The sequence below is a fragment of the Oncorhynchus mykiss genome, chromosome 9, assembly GCF_013265735.2.
Source record: "Oncorhynchus mykiss isolate Arlee chromosome 9, USDA_OmykA_1.1, whole genome shotgun sequence".
Taxonomy (NCBI): Eukaryota; Metazoa; Chordata; class Actinopteri; order Salmoniformes; family Salmonidae; genus Oncorhynchus; species Oncorhynchus mykiss.
Genome location: NC_048573.1, coordinates 78138935 through 78157846, shown reverse-complemented (window position 1 = coordinate 78157846; position 18912 = coordinate 78138935). Strand labels below are relative to the sequence as shown.

Genomic DNA, 18912 nt, shown 5'->3' with positions numbered 1-18912 from the left:
AGCTTCTACCCCCAATCCATAAGACTCCTGAACAGGTAATCAAATGGCTACCAGGACTATTTGCATTGTGTGTCCCCCCCCAACCCCTCTTTTACACTGCTGCTACTCTCTGTTTATCATATATGCATAGTCACTTTAACCATATCTACATGTACATACTACCTCAATCAGCCTGACTAACCAGTGTCTGTATGTAGCCTCGCTACTGTATATAACCTCTACTGTATAGAGCCTCTCTACTGTATATAGCCTCTCTACTGTATATAGCCCCTCTACTGTCTATATCCTCTCTACTGTATATAGCCCCTCTACTGTATATAGCCTCTCTACTGTATATAGCCTCTCTACTGTATATAGCCTCTCTACTGTATATAGCCTCTCTACTGTATATAGCCTCTCTACTGTATATAGCCTCTCTACTGTTATAACCTCTCTACTGTATAGAGCCTCTCTACGGTATATAGCCACTCTATAGCCTCTCTACTGTATATAGCCCCTCTGCTGTATATAGCCTCTCTACTGTATATAGCCTCTCTACTGTATATAGCCTCTCTACTGTTATAACCTCTCTACTGTATAGAGCCTCTCTACGGTATATAGCCTCTCTACTGTACATAGCCTCTCTACTGTATAGAGCCTCTCTACTGTATATAGCCCCTCTACTGTATATAGCCCCTCTACTGTATATAGCCTCTCTACTGTATATAGCCTCTCTACTGTATATAGCCTCTCTACTGTATATAGCCTCTCTACTGTTATAACCTCTCTACTGTATAGAGCCTCTCTACGGTATATAGCCTCTCTATAGCCTCTCTACTGTATATAGCCCCTCTGCTGTATATAGCCTCTCTACTGTATATAGCCTCTCTACTGTATATAGCCTCTCTACTGTTATAACCTCTCTACTGTATAGAGCCTCTCTACGGTATATAGCCTCTCTACTGTACATAGCCTCTCTACTGTTATAACCTCTCTACTGTATAGAGCCTCTCTACGGTATATAGCCTCTCTACTGTACATAGCCTCTCTACTGTATAGAGCCTCGCCACTGTATATAGCCTCTCTACTGTATATAGCCTCTCTACTGAATATAGCCTCTCTACTGTATAGAGCTTCTCTACTGTATATAGCCTCTCTACTGTATATAGCCTCTACTGTATAAAGCCTCTCTACTGTTATAACCTCTCTACTGTATAGAGCCTCTCTACTGTTATTACCTCTCTACTGTATATAGCCTCTCTACTGTATATAGCCTCTACTGTATAAAGCCTCTCTACTGTTATAACCTCTCTAATGTATATAGCCTCTCTACTGTATACAGCCTCTCTACTGTTATTACCTCTCTACTATATATAGCCTCTCTACTGTATATAGCCTCTCTACTGTTATAACCTCTCTACTGTATAGAGCCTCTCTACGGTATATAGCCTCTCTATAGCCTCTCTACTGTATATAGCCCCTCTACTGTATATAGCCTCTCTACTGTATATAGCCTCTCTACTGTTATAACCTCTCTACTGTATAGAGCCTCTCTACGGTATATAGCCTCTCTACTGTACATAGCCTCTCTACTGTATAGAGCCTCTCTACTGTATATAGCCCCTCTACTGTATATAGCCTCTCTACTGTATATAGCCTCTCTACTGTTATAACCTCTCTACTGTATAGAGCCTCTCTACGGTATATAGCCTCTCTACTGTACATAGCCTCTCTACTGTTATAACCTCTCTACTGTATAGAGCCTCTCTACGGTATATAGCCTCTCTACTGTACATAGCCTCTCTACTGTATAGAGCCTCGCCACTGTATATAGCCTCTCTACTGTATATAGCCTCTCTACTGAATATAGCCTCTCTACTGTATAGAGCTTCTCTACTGTATATAGCCTCTCTACTGTATATAGCCTCTACTGTATAAAGCCTCTCTACTGTTATAACCTCTCTACTGTATAGAGCCTCTCTACTGTTATTACCTCTCTACTGTATATAGCCTCTCTACTGTATATAGCCTCTACTGTATAAAGCCTCTCTACTGTTATAACCTCTCTAATGTATATAGCCTCTCTACTGTATACAGCCTCTCTACTGTTATTACCTCTCTACTATATATAGCCTCTCTACTGTATATAGCCTCTCTACTGTTATAACCTCTCTACTGTATAGAGCCTCTCTACGGTATATAGCCTCTCTATAGCCTCTCTACTGTATATAGCCCCTCTACTGTATATAGCCTCTCTACTGTATATAGCCTCTCTACTGTTATAACCTCTCTACTGTATAGAGCCTCTCTACGGTATATAGCCTCTCTACTGTACATAGCCTCTCTACTGTATAGAGCCTCTCTACTGTATATAGCCCCTCTACTGTATATAGCCTCTCTACTGTATATAGCCTCTACTGTATATAGCCCCTCTAGTGTATATAGCTTCTCTACTGTATACAGCCTCTCTACTGTTATAACCTCTCTACTGTATATAGCCTCTACTGTATATAGCCTCTCTACTGTATATAGCCTCTCTACTGTATATAGCCTCTCTACTGTTATAACCTCTCTACTATATAATACCTCTCTACTGTATATAGCCTCTCTACTGTATATAGCCTCTCTACTGTTATAACCTCTCTACTGTATATAGCCTCTCTACTGTATATAGCCTCTCTACTGTTATAACATCTCTACTGTATATAGCCTCTACTGTTATGACCTCTCTACTGTATATAGCCTCGCCACTGTATATAGCCTCTCTACTGTATATAGCCTCTATAATGTATATAGCCTCTCTACTGTATATAGCCTCTCTACTGTATATAGCCTCTCTACTGTATAGAGCGTCTCTACTGTATATAGCCTCTCTACTGTATATAGCCTCTCTACTGTATATAGCCTCTACTCTATATAGCCTCTCTACTGTATATAGCCTCTCTACTGTATATAGCCTCTCTACTGTATATAGCCTCTCTACTGTATATAGCCTCTCTACTGTATATAACTTCTCTACTGTATAGAGCCTCTCTACTGTTATAGAGCCTCTCTACTGTTATAGCCTCTCTACTGTATATAGCCTCTCTACTGTATATAGCCTCTCTACTGTATATAGCCTCTACTGTATATAGCCTCTCTACTGTATATAGCCTCTCTACTGTTATTACCTCTCTACTGTATATAGCCTCTCTACTGTATATAGCCTCTCTACTGTATATAGCCTCTCTACTGTATATAGCCTCTCTACTGTATATAGCCTCTCTACTGTATATAGCCTCTCTGCTGTATATAGTCTCTCTACTGTATATAGCCTCTCTACTGTATATAGCCTCTCTGCTGTATATAGTCTCTCTACTGTATATAGCCTCTCTACTGTATATAGCCTCTCTACTGTATATAGCCTCTCTACTGTATATAGCCTCTCTACTGTATATAGCCTCTCTACTGTATATAGCCTCTCTACTGTTATAACCTCTCTACTGTATATAGCCTCTCTACTGTATATAGCCTCTCTACTGTATATATCCTCTCTACTGTATATAGCCTCTCTACTGTATATAGCCTGTCTTTTTACTGTTGTTTTATTTCTTTACTTATCTATTGTTCACCTAATACCTTAATTGCACTATTGGTTAGAGCCTGTAAGTAATCCTTTCACTGTGAGGTCTACTACACCTGTTGTATTCAGCATTTCACTGTGAGGTCTACTACACCTGTTGTATTCAGCATTTCACTGTAAGGTCTACTACACCTGATGTATTCAGCATTTCACTGTGAGGTCTACTACACCTGTTGTATTCAGCATTTCACTGTAAGGTCTACTACACCTGTTGTATTCAGCATTTCACTGTAAGGTCTACTACACCTGTTGTATTCAGCATTTCACTGTGAGGTCTACTACACCTGTTGTATTCAGCATTTCACTGTGAGGTCTACTACACCTGTTGTATTCAGCATTTCACTGTAAGGTCTACTACACCTGTTGTATTCAGCATTTCACTGTAAGGTCTACTACACCTGTTGTATTCAGCATTTCACAGTAAGGTCTATTACACCTGTTGTATTCAGCATTTCACTGTGAGGTCTACTACACCTGTTGTATTCAGCATTTCACTGTGAGGTCTACTACACCTGTTGTATTCAGCGTACATGACAAACTTTGGTTTGATTTGAGATGTTAAAGGCAGATACAGAATGTATCTAACAAGTTAATCAACAAGCTTCATGTTAGCATTCTAGTTTGCTCTGTTTTGTTGTTAATTCTTTCCAATGTGTCAAGTAATTATCTTTTTGTTTTCTCATGATTTGGTTGGGTCTAATTGTGCTGCTGTCCTGGGGCTCTGTTGGGTGTTTGTGAATAGAGCCCCAGGACCAGCTTGCTAAGGGGACTCTTCTCCAGGTTCATCTCCCTCTCCTCTCTATTTCTCCCTCTCTCTCGTCCTATCTCCCCCCTCTCTCTCTCCCTCTATCTCTTCCTATCTCCCCCTCCCCTTTGTCTCCCTGTCTCTCTACCTATCTCCCCCTCGCTATCTCTCTCCCTATCTCTCCTTTCGTCTCCCTGTCTCTATACCTATCTCCCGTCTCTATCTCTCTCCCTCTATCTCTTCATATCTCCCCCTACCCTTTGTCTCCCTGTCTCTCTACCTATCTCCCCCTCGCTATCTCTCCCTTTGTATCCCTGTCTATCTCCCCCTCGCTCTCCCTCTCTCTCTTCCTATCTCTCCCTTTGTCTCCCTGTCTCTCTACCTATCTCCCCCTCACTCTCTCTCTTCCTATCTCCCCCTCTCCCATTGTCTCCCTGTCTCTCTACCTATCTCCCCCTCGCTCTCTCTTCCTATCTCCCCCTCTCTATCTCTCTCCCCCTCTTCCTCTTCCTATATTCCCCTCTCCCTCTGTCTCTCTCTCTCTCTTCCCCTCTATCTCCCCCTCTCTATCTCTTCCTATCTCCCCTCTCAGGGATCTGAACTACAATGATCTACCAGAGTTTCCTACAGCCATCAGGACCCTGGAAAAGCTTCAGGAACTGTGAGTCCACACACACACACACACAGACACACAGACACACAGACACACAGACACACACACACACACAGACACAGACAGACACAGACACACACAGACACACACAGACACACACACACACACACACACAGACACACACACAGACACACAGACACACACACACACACACACACACACACACACACACACACACACAGACACACAGTTGCCTGCTTAACTATCATATGTTCTCTCTGTGATCAGGATCAGTGGTTTATGTTATATTCATATCATATTTTATCAGTGGTTTTAATGCAGGATACAACATCTCAAACCTCAATAGCTGCACACCGAGGGGAGGGCTATGATTTCTCTCGCACTTAGCAGATGCTCTGACGTGTGTGTGTGTGTGTGTGTCCTAGTGGGTTCCACCACAACAACATCAGAGCAATCCCTGAGAGAGCCTTCATGGGAAACCGCCAGCTACAGACCATGTTAGTACCCACACACACTGATAAACACACACACACATAAACTGATTAATACACATAAACACACACACACACATACACTGATTAATACACATAAACGCACACAAGTGCACGTAGACAAAGGCCTTGGTGAAATAAATAACATGACCTCTTCCTCAGTCACTTCTATGAGAATCCCATCCAGTCTGTGGGAAGATCCGCTTTCCAGTTTTTACCTAAGCTCCATACCCTGTAAGTAATGAGGTTCCTTCTCCAGTCTGACAATATGACTTTTGGATGTATGTCTTGGATATAGCAGACCACATGAGTGTGTATGTGTGTGTACCATCTAACTAACCAGCGCGTCCCTCTCCAGCTCCCTAAACGGGGCGACCCAGATACGAGATTTCCCCGACCTGAAAGGAACCACCAGCCTGGAAACACTGTAAGAGAGAGAGACACACACACAGACACACAGACACACACACACACACACACACACACACACACACACACACACACACACACACACACACACACACACACACACACACACACACACACACACACACACACACACACACACACACACACACACACACACACACTACTGCTGTAATGAGTGCAGGGGCTCAGTCTCCCCTACCTAATGACTGTCTCAGAGAATGGGAACAGAGACAGAAATAGAAGGAGGAGAGAGAGGGGAGAGTTGTACCATCAGGTAGCTAACTAGCCACAGAAGCTCTGGGAGGGTACGACAGGCACTGGGAGGGTACGACAGGCACTGGGAGGGTACGACAGGCTCTGGGAGGGTACGACAAGCTCTGGGAGGGTACGACAGGCTCCCTTTCTAGGGAGTTTTTCCTAGCCACCGTGCTTCTACACCTGCATTGCTTGCTGTTTGGGGTTTTAGGCTGGGTTTCTGTACAGCACTTTGAGATATCAGCTGATGTACGAAGGGCTATATAAATAAATTTGATTTGATTTGATTTGATTTGGGAGGGTACGACAGGCTCTGGGAGGGTACGACAAGCTCTGGGAGGGTACGACAAGCTCTGGGAGGGTACGCCAAGCTCTGGGAGGGTACGCCAAGCTCTGGGAGGGTACGCCAAGCTCTGGGAGGGTACGACAGGCTCTGGGAGGGTACGACAAGCTCTGGGAGGGTACGACAAGCTCTGGGAGGGTACGACAGGCTCTGGGAGGGTACGACAGGCTCTGGGAGGGTACGACAGGCTCTGGGAGGGTATGACAGGCTCTGGGAAGGTACGACAAGCTCTGGGAGGGTACGACAGGCTCTGGGAAGGTATGACAGGCTCTGGAAGGGTACGACAGGCTCTGGGAAGGTACGGCAAGCTCTGGGAGGGTACAACAGGGGCTCTAGAAGGGTACGACAGAGGCTCTGGGAGGGTACGACAGGCTCTGGGAGGGTGTGACAGGCTCTAGCCCCCGAAGGGTACGACAGAGGCTCTGGGAGGGTATGACAGGCTCTGGGAGGGTGTGACAGGCTCTAGAAGGGTACAACGGGGGCTCTAGAAGGGTACGACAGAGGCTCTGGGAGGGAATGACAGAGCACACACATGCATTGACGTTGAGAAAGTTCTGGGGCATTAGGATCTCTTAGACTAGAGGGAAGAGGGCCCACAACTAGCCTTACAACACCAGTTCCAGCCAAATCTGGTCTCCCATCCAGGAACCAACTAGTCCCAACCCTGCTTAGCTTGTGGCAAGCCAGCAGTGGTCCGGTTCGTGTCAGCCTATTGAGCTAGCTGTCTCACTGTGTTAGTATCACAGAGACAGAAGAATCAACTGGCTTCCCTTGACCTAAACAATCACTACAATACTCAAATACCCTCTTCTGTCTCTCACTTCCCCCTCTCTCTCCTCTCTCTAGGACATTGACCAGGGCTGGTCTCTCTACTCTTCCTCAGCGGTTGTGTCAGCAGCTACTCCGCCTCAGAGTACTGTGAGTACTTTGAACGAAAGAATGTGCACACACACAATTCAATTTAACCGTACCCCCTAAATGCCCCAATTGATAAAATCCCAAACCCACAGAATTGCTTACCTCTGACATGGGTCTGAAACCCCAGATTACACTATAATGATATTTTTGCCTGTGTGTTCACAGCGAGCTGTCTCATAATCAGATAGAGGATCTTCCCAGCTTCTATCACTGCTCTGCCCTGCAGGAAATGTGAGTCAACATGGTGTAATGGTTGAAGCTTAGAACAACGTTCCAATAACAGAATGTTAGAACAACGTTCCAATAACAGAATGTTAGAACAACGTTCCAATAACAGAATGTTAGAACAACGTTCCAATAACAGAATGTTAGAACAACGTTCCGATAATGGTATGTTAGAACAACGTTCCGATAATGGTATGACTGAAATAGTAGGAGTCTATGCTTTGGTATTGCAGTTTCACTGCTTGTTTTGTAGTAACAGGGTGTGTGTGTGTAGAGGCCTGCAGTATAACCACATTAGGAGGATTGAGAGGAATACCTTCCAGCAGCTCAGCTCTCTACAGTCTCTGTGAGTATACTGTTTACTCTCTGTGAGTATACTGTTTACTCTCTGTGAGTATACTGTTTACTCTCTGTGGGTATACTGTTTACTCTCTGTGAATACTCTTTACTCTCTGTGAATACTCTTTACTCTTTGTGAGTATACTGTTTACTCTCTGTAAGTATACTGTTTACTCTCTGTGAGTGTACTGTTTACTCTCTGTGAGTGTACTGTTTACTCTCTGTGAGTGTACTGTTTACTCTCTGTGAGTGTACTGTTTACTCTCTGTGAATACTCTTTACTCTCTGTGAGTGTACTGTTTACTCTCTGTTAGTATACTGTTTACTCTCTGTGAGTATACTGTTTACTCTCTGTTAGTATACTGTTTACTCTCTGTGAATACTGTTTACTCTCTGTCAATACTCTTTACTCTCTGTGAGTATACTGTTTACTCGCTGTCAATACTCTTTACTCTCTGTGAGTATACTGTCAACTCTCTGTCAATACTCTTTACTCTCTGTGAGTATACTGTTTACTCTCTGTGAGTATCCTGTTTACTCTCTGTGAATACTCTTTACTCTCTGTGAGTATACTCTTTACTCTCTGTGAGTATACTGTTTACGCTCTGTGAGTATACTGTTTACTCTCTGTGAGCATAATGTTAACTCTATGTGAATATCTTTACTCTCTGTGAGTATACTGTTTACTCTCTGTGAATACTCTTTACTCTCTGTGAGTATACTGTTAACTCTCTGTCAATACTGTTAACTCTATGTGAATACTCTTTACTCTCTGTGAGCATACTGTTTACTCTGTGGGTATACTGTTAACTCTATGTGAATACTCTTTACTCTCTGTGAATACTCTTTACTCTCGTTCAGTATACTCTTTACCCCTCTGTGAATACTCTTTACTCCCTGTCAGTATACTGTTTACTCTCTGTGAATACTCTTTACTCTCTGTGAATACTCTTTACTCTCATTCAGTATACTCTTTACCCCTCTGTGAATACTCTGTACTCTCGTTCAGTATACTCTTTACCCCTCTGTGAATACTCTTTACTCTCTGTGAATACTCTTTAATCTCTGTCAGTATACTCTTTACTCTCGTTCAGTATACTCTTTACCCCTCTGTGAATACTCTTTACTCTCTGTGAATACTCTTTACTCTCTGTCAGTAGACTCTTTACTCTCTGTGAATACTCTTTACTCTCTGTGAATACTATTTACCTCTCTGTGAATACTCTTTACTCCCTGTCATTATACAGTTTACTCTCTGTGAATACTGTTTACTCTCTGTGAATACTCTTTACTCTCTGTGAATACTCTTTACTCTTGTTCAGTAGACTCTTTACTCTCTGTGAATACTCTTTACTCTCTGTGAACTCTTTACTCTGTGAGTATACTGTTTACTCTATGTGAGTATACTGTTTACTCTCTGTGAATACTTTTTACTCTCGTTCAGTATACTCTTTACCCCTCTGTGAGTATACTGTTTACTCTCTGTGAGTATACTGTCAACTCTCTGTGAATACTCTTTACTCTCTGTGAGTATACTGTTTACTCTCTGTGAATACTCTTTACTCTCTGTGAATACTCTTTACTCTCTGTGAATACTCTTTACTCTCTGTGAATACTGTTTACTCTCTGTGAATACTCTTTACTCTCTGTGAATACTCTTTACTCTTGTTCAGTAGACTCTTTACTCTCTGTGAATACTCTTTACTCTCTGTGAACTCTTTACTCTGTGAGTATACTGTTTACTCTATGTGAGTATACTGTTTACTCTCTGTGAATACTTTTTACTCTCGTTCAGTATACTCTTTACCCCTCTGTGAGTATACTGTTTACTCTCTGTGAGTATACTGTCAACTCTCTGTGAATACTCTTTACTCTCTGTGAGTATACTGTTTACTCTCTGTGAATACTCTTTACTCTCTGTGAATACTCTTTACTCTCTGTGAATACTCTTTACTCTCTGTGAATACTCTTTACTCTCTGTGAATACTGTTTAATCTCTGTGAGTATACTGTCAACTCTCTGTGAATACTCTTTACTCTCTGTGAGTATACTCTTTACTCTCTGTGAATACTCTTTACTCTCTGTGAATACTCTTTACTCTCTACCCCTCTGTGAATACTCTTTACCCCTCTGTGAATACTCTTTACTCTCTGTCAGTATACTCTTTACTCTCGTTCAGTATACTCTTTACCCCTCTGTGAATACTCTTTACTCTCTGTCTGTATACTCTGTGAATACTCTTTACCCTCTGTGAATACTCTTAACTCTCTGTGAATACTCTTTACTCTCTGTCTGTATACTCTTTACCCCTCTGTGAATACTCTTTACAAGAATACTCTTTACCCCTCTGTGAATACTCTTTACTCCCTGCCAGTATACTGTTTACTCTCTGTGAATACTCTTTACTCTCTGTGAATACTCTTTACGCTCGTTCAGTATACTCTTTACCCCTCTGTGAATACTCTTTACTCCATGTCAGAATACGGTTTACTCTCTGTGAATACTCTTTACTCTCTGTGAATACTCTTTACTCTCTGTGAATACTATTTACTCTGTCTGTATCCTCTTTACCCCTCTGTGAATACTCTTTACTCTCTGTGAATACTCTTTACTCTCTGTGAATACTCTTTACTCTGTCTGTATCCACTTTACCCCTCTGTTGTCACGGCCGTCGTTAGGAAATTACCAAGGTGCAGCATGGTGAGCGTGCATATCTTTTTATTAGATATAATGACGCCAACAAAACAAGAAATAAAGAAACGTCCGTAAAGCTTAACAGGGCTATGATGCCTCCAACAAAGTTAACTACCCACACTGAAAGGAGGGAAAAAAGGCTACCTAAGTATGATTCCCAATCAGAGACAACGATAGACATCTGTCCCTGATTGAGAACCATGCCCGGCCAGAACATAGAACTAAAGAAACATAGAATGCCCACCCCACATCACACCCTGACTTAACCAAATAGAGACATAAAACGTCTCTCTAAGGTCAGGGCGTGACATCTGTAAATACTCTTTACTATCTGTCAGTATACTCTTTACCCCTCTGTGGATACCATTTACTCTCTGTGAATACTCTTTACTCTGTCAGTATACTCTTTACCCCTCTGTGAATACTCTTTACCCCTCTGTGAATACTCTTTACTCTCTGTGAATACTCTTTACTCTGTGTCAATATACTCTTTCCCCTACACACAAACTGTTACTCTCTGTGAATACTCTTTACTCTCTGTCAATATACTATTTCCCCTACACACAAACTGTTAGTCTCTGTGAATACTCTTTACTCTCTGTGAATACTCTTTACTCTCTGTGAATACTCTTTACTCTGTGTCAATATACTATTTCCCCTACACACAAACTGTTACTCTCTGTGAATACTGTTACTCTAACAGATAGGCACTAAACACAAAATTCGGAATAACGACAGTAACTAATTCTCTCTCTCTCCCCCCAGAGATCTCAGCTTCAACAGTATTGAGTGGATTCACCCTGATGCCTTCATTTCGTTCCATTCTCTGACCAAGCTGTGAGTATACATACACACATATATCCCATGCACATCACCAAGCAAGTCAGGGAAACTTTGGTTCACCTTAATTAAAGCAAATCTTTAGGCCAACACTGACACAGACTCTAGAAACTGAGAGACTAGCAGGCAGGCAGGCAGGCAGGCAGACAGACACTGATACTAGCAGACAAAAAGACAGACAGGCAGACAGACACTGATACTAGCAGACAAAAAGACAGACAGACAGACACTGATACTAGCAGACAAAAAGACAGACAGAAAGACAGACAGACAGACAGACAGACAGACTGTAAACATCAAGAAAACTAGTATGTTAATTACTGACAAGTTTTTCCAAAACTATTTGATAAACAGGGCAAAATAGAAATGGGCCTTTAACAGTTAGCATCAGCTTGATTTCCCCCTTTAAATAAAGGATGGACCGTGGCTGCCTTCCAAGCAATGGGAACCTCCCCAGAGAAGAGAGACATGTTAAAAAGGTCAGAGATAGGCTTGGTGATGATGGGGGCAGCAACCTTAAAGAAGAAAGGAGAGACATGTTAAAAAGGTCAGAGAGAGGCTTGGTGATGATAGGGTCAGCAACCTTAAAGAAGAAAGGAGAGACATGTTAAAAAGGTCAGAGAGAGGCTTGGTGATGATGGGGGCAGCAACCTTAAAGAAGAAAGGAGAGACAGGTTAAAAAGGTCAGAGATAGGCTTGGCGATGATAGGGGCAGCAACCTTAAAGAAGAAAGGGTCTAACCCATCTGACCCAGATGTTGTTTTAGGGGTTAAGTTTAAGGAGCTCCTTTAGCCCCTCGGACTCAGTGACTGCCTGCAGGGAGAAAGTTTGTAGCGGGGCAGGGGAAAAAGAGGGAGAAGCATTATGGATAGTCACATTAGAAGGGGTGGGAGATGAGGAAATGTTGGACGGGCAAGGAGGCATGGCTGAGTCAAATAGGAATCCAGATTAAAGAGCTCAGCCATGTCCTTCTTGTCAGTAACAACCACATCATCAACATTAAGGGACATGGGCAGCTGGGAGGAGGAGGGTTTATTCTCCAGGTCTTTAACCGTTCTCCAGAACTTCTTGGGGTGAGACCCACAGAGAGAGAACTGCTCCTTAAAGTAACTAACTTTGGTCTTCTGGGTAGCCTGAGTGCACTTATTTCTCATTTGCCTGAACGATACCCAGTCAGCATGAGTATGCGTGTGCTGAGCCTTTCACCAAATGCAATTCTTGAGGTGGAGTAACTCTGCAAGATCACGGTCGAACCAGGGACTGAACCTGTTTTTAATTCTCATTTTCTTTATGGGGGCGTGTTTGTTAACAATACCACTGAAAATATCAAAAAAGAAGGTCCAAGAGTCTTCGACAGAGGGAATCAAGCTGATTCTATACCATTTTACAGAGGCCAGGTCATGAAGGAATGCTTGCTCATTAAAGTTTTTTTAGCAAGCGTCTGACAAATCAGGACAGCTCGTTTCACTGAGCAGCCATTACGAACACAGGCTGTAAAACAGTGATGACTAAGGTCATTACAGAAAACACTAGACTGATACCTATCAGGATTATTTGTGAGGATAACATCAAGGAGAGTAGCCTTTTCTGGGTGTTTGGAGTCATACTTTGTAGGATTGGTAAAAATCTCAGAAAGATTTAGGGAGTCCCATTTCTTTAGGACTTGGTCAGGTGGTTAAGCATGTCCCAGTTTAGGTCACCTAGCAGGACAAATTCTGACTTGGTGTAAGAGGCCAGGAGAGAGCTACAGGCCGGTGCTGATGGAGATTGATAACACCCAGCAACAGTCAACAAAGAGCTATTGAAAGCTTAATGCTTAAAACAAGCAAATCAAATTGTCTGGGGACAGACTTGGTGGAGACAACCAAGCACTGAAGGTGTCCTTGGTAAAGATTGCCACTCCACCACCTTTGGAAGATCTGTCTTGCTGAAAAAGGTCATCATCAGTTATTTGTGTTGGCTGGGACTACACAGAGCTAGATGTAATCACATGAAAACTCCTTTCTCTAGAAAGAAAGTCCTTTCTCTAGAAGGAAAGCCCTTTCTCTAGAAATAAACCCCTTTCTCTAGAAGGAAAGCCCTTTCTCTAGAAGGAAAGCCCTTTCTTTAGATCCAAAGCCACTGTATTAGCAGAGAACAAATGACATGTGTCGTGTCTTTGGCTATGCCGGATTAAGTGATATGACATGCTATTCTATCATTTCTCTGTAATTAATATCACCTGATTAAGCTAATCAGGTAAATAATTAACTAGAACGTTGGGGCACCATGAAAGAGTGTTTTATAGAGCTGTTATCTTCCAAATAAACTCTTAAAGACCTAGTAATCTTTTACATCAATAGCAGTCAATATTTAATCGTCACCTTATTTAGTCTCATCTGAAAGTTGAGTCTCATCTTCACGAACCCTGGCTAACAAGTTGAATCTGCAATACAACATTTGGTTTAATTATTTATTTACAAAATAACTAAATAATCACAGAGAATTACATTTACACAGAATGGATCATACATTATGTCATAAAGGAAAACATCCCTAGTGGACGGAACAGATATGACAGCTGGTTACACAAAGAAAGGGGGTTGGGTTTTGAGTGAAAGGTTGGCTTAGTTCTGCAGGTGGTCTTTGTCCTTTCAATGTGGGGATGGTAAGTCCTCACGTCCTTGGAACAGAAAGTTACATTTTCGTCAAGAGGCTTATATAGGATTGGGAGAGAGGGCCGCGTTTCATGGTTTATAACCAATGTCTGTTCACATGGGCGGGGCCACTGAGTTGAGCTTAGTTCACTCATGAAAACCCTATTCTCTCATTTAGGAGCTAAAAATTACGTTTAATCTTTTCACAAATAGTTTCATATTTAAACATTTAAATTGCACAACAATTCCATCTGAATAGAATGTGTAGATTTTCCAAGATACAGTTTATGTCGTCCTATCATCAGTAGTCATGTCTCAGACACCAACTGAACTGACATCATATTCATTAAGTCCCAACGCATATTTTCAACTGGTTGGATTACCGAAATATGGTTCCGTTTCAATAGTCACATCGGTAGAGTAGAGAGAGGAAAAGGGGGAAAAGTATTTATGGGGGTCATAAACCTCCCCCCTCAGGCCAACGTCATGACACATGACACTTACAAACATGCAAGGAGCACAGAACATGTTTGTGGATTTCACAGTAAGTGTTTTCATAATCATTTTAAACATGACTGAATTCCCCCTCCTTGTACAGGGACCTGAGTGAGAACAGTCTTACATCACTTCCTGTGGGTGGTCTGGGGGGACTGACCCATCTGAAGCTGAAAGGAAACATGGAGCTCTATGAGGACTTCAGCCCTGAACTCTTCACCCGCATGAGGTATGACCCCTGACCCCAAACCTCTGACCCCTAAGTCTTCCCACGGATAAGGTATGATGACCCTAACTCTAACCCCTGACCTCTGACACTCAACCCTAACCCTTCAGCCCTGAACACTTCCCACGCAGACCCACAAGGAATCCGCGCACGCATAATTCCGACTGAAATGCGCAACATTTCAAACAGAACGCATAGGATTTTAAAGCTAAAAATAAATTGCCAACTGTTAGCAAAGTTAAATAAAATTTACTTGTTGTTGAAGTTTTTCCTCTGTTTTCATTTATGTTTATGAATCACCGAAAAGTGTGGTGTAGTGGTGTAGCCCACTCTCCCCACCAAAGCCCCTCCCCTGTGTGAGTGACAGCTACTCTAGCCAGTGGTGTAGCCCACTCTCCCCACCAAAGCCCCTCCCCTGTGTGAGTGACAGCTACTCTAGCCAGTGGTGTAGCCCACTCTCCAAAGCCCCTCCCCTGTGTGAGTGACAGCTCCAGGGTGCAGACAGCTCAGTAAGATGTGCTCTCTCTCCATCCTACTCTAGTCAGTAGGTGAACGACCCGTTGTAACAGATCTGTCTGGAAGATGTGCTCTCTCTCCATCCTACTCTAGTCAGTAGGTGAACGACCCGTTGTAACAGATCTGTATATCTGTCTGGAAGATGTGCTCTCTCTCCATCCTACTCTAGTCAGTAGGTGAACGACCCGTTGTAACAGATCTGTCTGGAAGATGTGCTCTCTCCATCCTACTCTAGTCAGTAGGTGAACGACCCGTTGTAACAGATCTGTCTGGAAGATGTGCTCTCTCTCCATCCTACTCTAGTCAGTAGGTGAACGACTCGTTGTAACAGATCTGTCTGGAAGATGTGCTCTCTCTCCATCCTACTCTAGTCAGTAGGTGAACGACCCGTTGTAACAGATCTGGCTGGAAGATGTGCTCTCTCTCCATCCTACTCTAGTCAGTAGGTGAACGACCCGTTGTAACAGATCTGGCTGGAAGATGTGCTCTCTCTCCATCCTACTCTAGCCAGTAGGTGACCCGTTGTAACAGATCTGTCTGGAAGATGTGCTCTCTCTCCATCCTACTCTAGCCAGTAGGTGAACGACCCGTTGTAACAGATCTGACTTTCTTGGATTAAGGAAACTTTACCACTGTGGCCCAAGCAGTCATTTCCTGTCTCAACAACAAAGGGGTTGACTTTAACAATGTGTGGGCTTTTGTAAGTCGAAGAAGGTGTTCTGTCAGGCTCCCCAGCGTCATCTGAGAATTCATGCTGGGTAATGGCCATTCTCCTGTGAGGCCTGTGTACGCTGTGCAGACCAGGTGCGGCTCCTGAATACGTGCTGTGAAGTTCCTGTCCGAGTACATGGATGTGCTCCCCGAATTCACTACGACCTTACCAGAAACAGCCAAGTATGTCCAGGACCTTTGTGAGCTGCTGAGGTAACACACGCCCTGCTGAAGGCCCAGACAGTGTTCATTCTGGAGCATAGTGTGGAGATCGTGGCTAACCTGACAAGGCTGGATGAGACCTCTGTGCCAACAGCTCACAACATCGCCTGCAAGCTGGAGGACTTGCGAGTGCAGTTTGAGTATGTCAGAACAGCTGGAGCTAACGACTGGCGCCCTCATTCAATGGAGCTGCTGGGGCAGCTTCCAGCCAGAGGAAGACAGGTTCTCCTGCATTGTTGTTCCAGTCTGCCGCGTGCGCCATCAAGCTGCACTGTGCTGGAGAAGCACCCCTGTCCTTCACCTGTTCACGTCACTCATGGTTCTAGATCCAGCCCGGGTGGTAGGACCAAGAAAGGACACAAAGGACTATGTTCTACCATCCCTGCTCTGAGCCAGGTGTCTGCAGAGGAGTGGCACAGATACATGGGCATCGACAAGGCAGACGCTATGGAAGTCAGTGGACTGACAGGACAGGAAGCTACCTCAGTGGACTGATAGACAGCTAGTCAGGACAGGAAGCTACCTCAGTGGACTGATAGACAGCTAGTCAGGACAGGAAGCTACCTCAGTGGACTGGTAGACAGCTAGTCAGGACAGGAAGCTACCTCAGTGGACTGGTAGACAGCTAGTCAGGACAGGAAGCTACCTCAGTGGACTGATAGACAGCTAGTCAGGACAGGAAGCTACCTTAGTGGACTGGTAGACAGCTAGTCAGGACAGGAAGCTACCTCAGTGGACTGGTAGACAGCTAGTCAGGACAGGAAGCTACCTTAGTGGACTGGTAGACAGCTAGTCAGGACAGGAAGCTACCTCAGTGGACTGGTAGACAGCTAGTCAGGACAGGAAGCTACCTCAGTGGACTGATAGACAGCTAGTCAGGACAGGAAGCTACCTCAGTGGACTGATAGACAGCTAGTCAGGACAGGAAGCTACCTTAGTGGACTGGTAGACAGCTAGTCAGGACAGGAAGCTACCTCAGTGGACTGGTAGACAGCTAGTCAGGACAGGAAGCTACCTCAGTGGACTGATAGACAGCTAGTCAGGACAGGAAGCTACCTCAGTGGACTGGTAGACAGCTAGTCAGGACAGGAAGCTACCTCAGTGGACTGGTAGACAGCTAGTCAGGACAGGCTGTTATATGTTCCTCCCCACTGGAAGCTACCTCAGGAAGCTACCTCAGTGGACTGGTAGACAGCTAGTCAGGACAGGAAGCTACCTCAGTAGACTGGTAGACAGCTAGTCAGGCTGTTATATGTTCCTCCCCACTACCCCAGTGGACTGATAGACAGCTAGTCAGGACAGGAAGCTACCTCAGTGGACTGGTAGACAGCTAGTCAGGACAGGAAGCTACCTCAGTGGACTGATAGACAGCTAGTCAGGACAGGAAGCTACCTCAGTGGACTGGTAGACAGCTAGTCAGGACAGGAAGCTACCTCAGTGGACTGGTAGACAGCTAGTCAGGACAGGAAGCTACCTCAGTGGACTGGTAGACAGCTAGTCAGGCTGTTATCTCTTATAGCATTGAGCACTAACAAGCATGTCAGTCACACACACACACACACCACTCTTTCTGTGTTTTGATTTGAAGCAATTTGATAATAGTTAATTAAGTTAAATGCAATGTTCCCTCTAAACTGCGCCCGTGTGAGATTACGCACCTCCTCCAGGACTTGCCCCGCAGAACAGACGCAAGAGAACGGCACTGAGGTCGCCCCATGTTCGCCCCATTAGTTCGCCCCATTAGTTCGCCCCATTAGTTTGCCCCATGTTCGCCCCATTAGTTCGCCCCATTAGTTCGCCCCATGTTCGCCCCATGTAGATCAATGTTTTTTTCTGTGATCGAATCAAACATTTTATCAGCCCCTTGTCAATGCAACAAACCAAAACACATCTAACTTTGTAAGATTGAGTCTGTGATGTAGTTGTAGGCGGAGCCGGAGCACAGCGGAGTAGAATTCTATTGGTGGAGGTAGCCCAATCACACACAAGTGCATATGCTTTTTAAATCAGTTCAGAGCCATGGGGTGTGAACATTTGTTGATATTCTATACTAGTTAGTGAGTTATTAGCCCAGTTATAGATAAGTAGAGGTCAGTAATGGGGAATTACTGCTTCCTACAAGACCACAAAATGTGTAAGCTACATTTCAACCTGTCTTTGAAAAGCCAGTCAGGTAAAAAGGGGTGTGTCTTAATTAAAGGGGCAGTATTGTATTTTGAGAAAAGGCTTGACTATGCAAATAAGCCAATAGTCAGAGGGGTAGTCTACGTTGTCTAATTGTCTGTATGGTAATAATAATGAATTTTTATTTTGTTAAGTGGGGTCTTACATCATACAACACAATACACTGCAATTTACAGTCACCTATTTGGCCCACGGTGTTAACCTCATAGAGGCTACTGTAGGCCCGAACACCACATAGAGGCTACTGTAGGCCTGAACACCACATAGAGGCTACTGTAGGCCTGTATTGAACACCACATAGAGGCTACTGTAGGCCCGAACACCACATGGAGGCTACTGTAGGCCTGAACACCACATAGAGGCTACCGTAGGCTGGAACACCACATAGAGGCTACTGTAGGCCTGAAC

General features: G+C 43.8%; 1 protein-coding gene across 1 annotated transcript in view; it reads left to right on the top strand.

Annotated features, from left to right (window-relative positions):
• LOC110531300 (leucine-rich repeat-containing G-protein coupled receptor 6) overlaps nt 1–18912 on the top strand; it is a 102640-nt gene that overhangs the window by 69468 nt on the left and 14260 nt on the right. The window contains exons 7-15 of the mRNA XM_036989121.1: nt 4939–5007; nt 5406–5477; nt 5634–5705; nt 5830–5898; nt 7345–7416; nt 7582–7647; nt 7916–7987; nt 11440–11511; nt 14749–14874. Coding sequence (XP_036845016.1) covers nt 4939–5007; nt 5406–5477; nt 5634–5705; nt 5830–5898; nt 7345–7416; nt 7582–7647; nt 7916–7987; nt 11440–11511; nt 14749–14874 — 690 coding nt within the window. The remainder of the gene's footprint in view (nt 1–4938; nt 5008–5405; nt 5478–5633; nt 5706–5829; nt 5899–7344; nt 7417–7581; nt 7648–7915; nt 7988–11439; nt 11512–14748; nt 14875–18912) is intronic.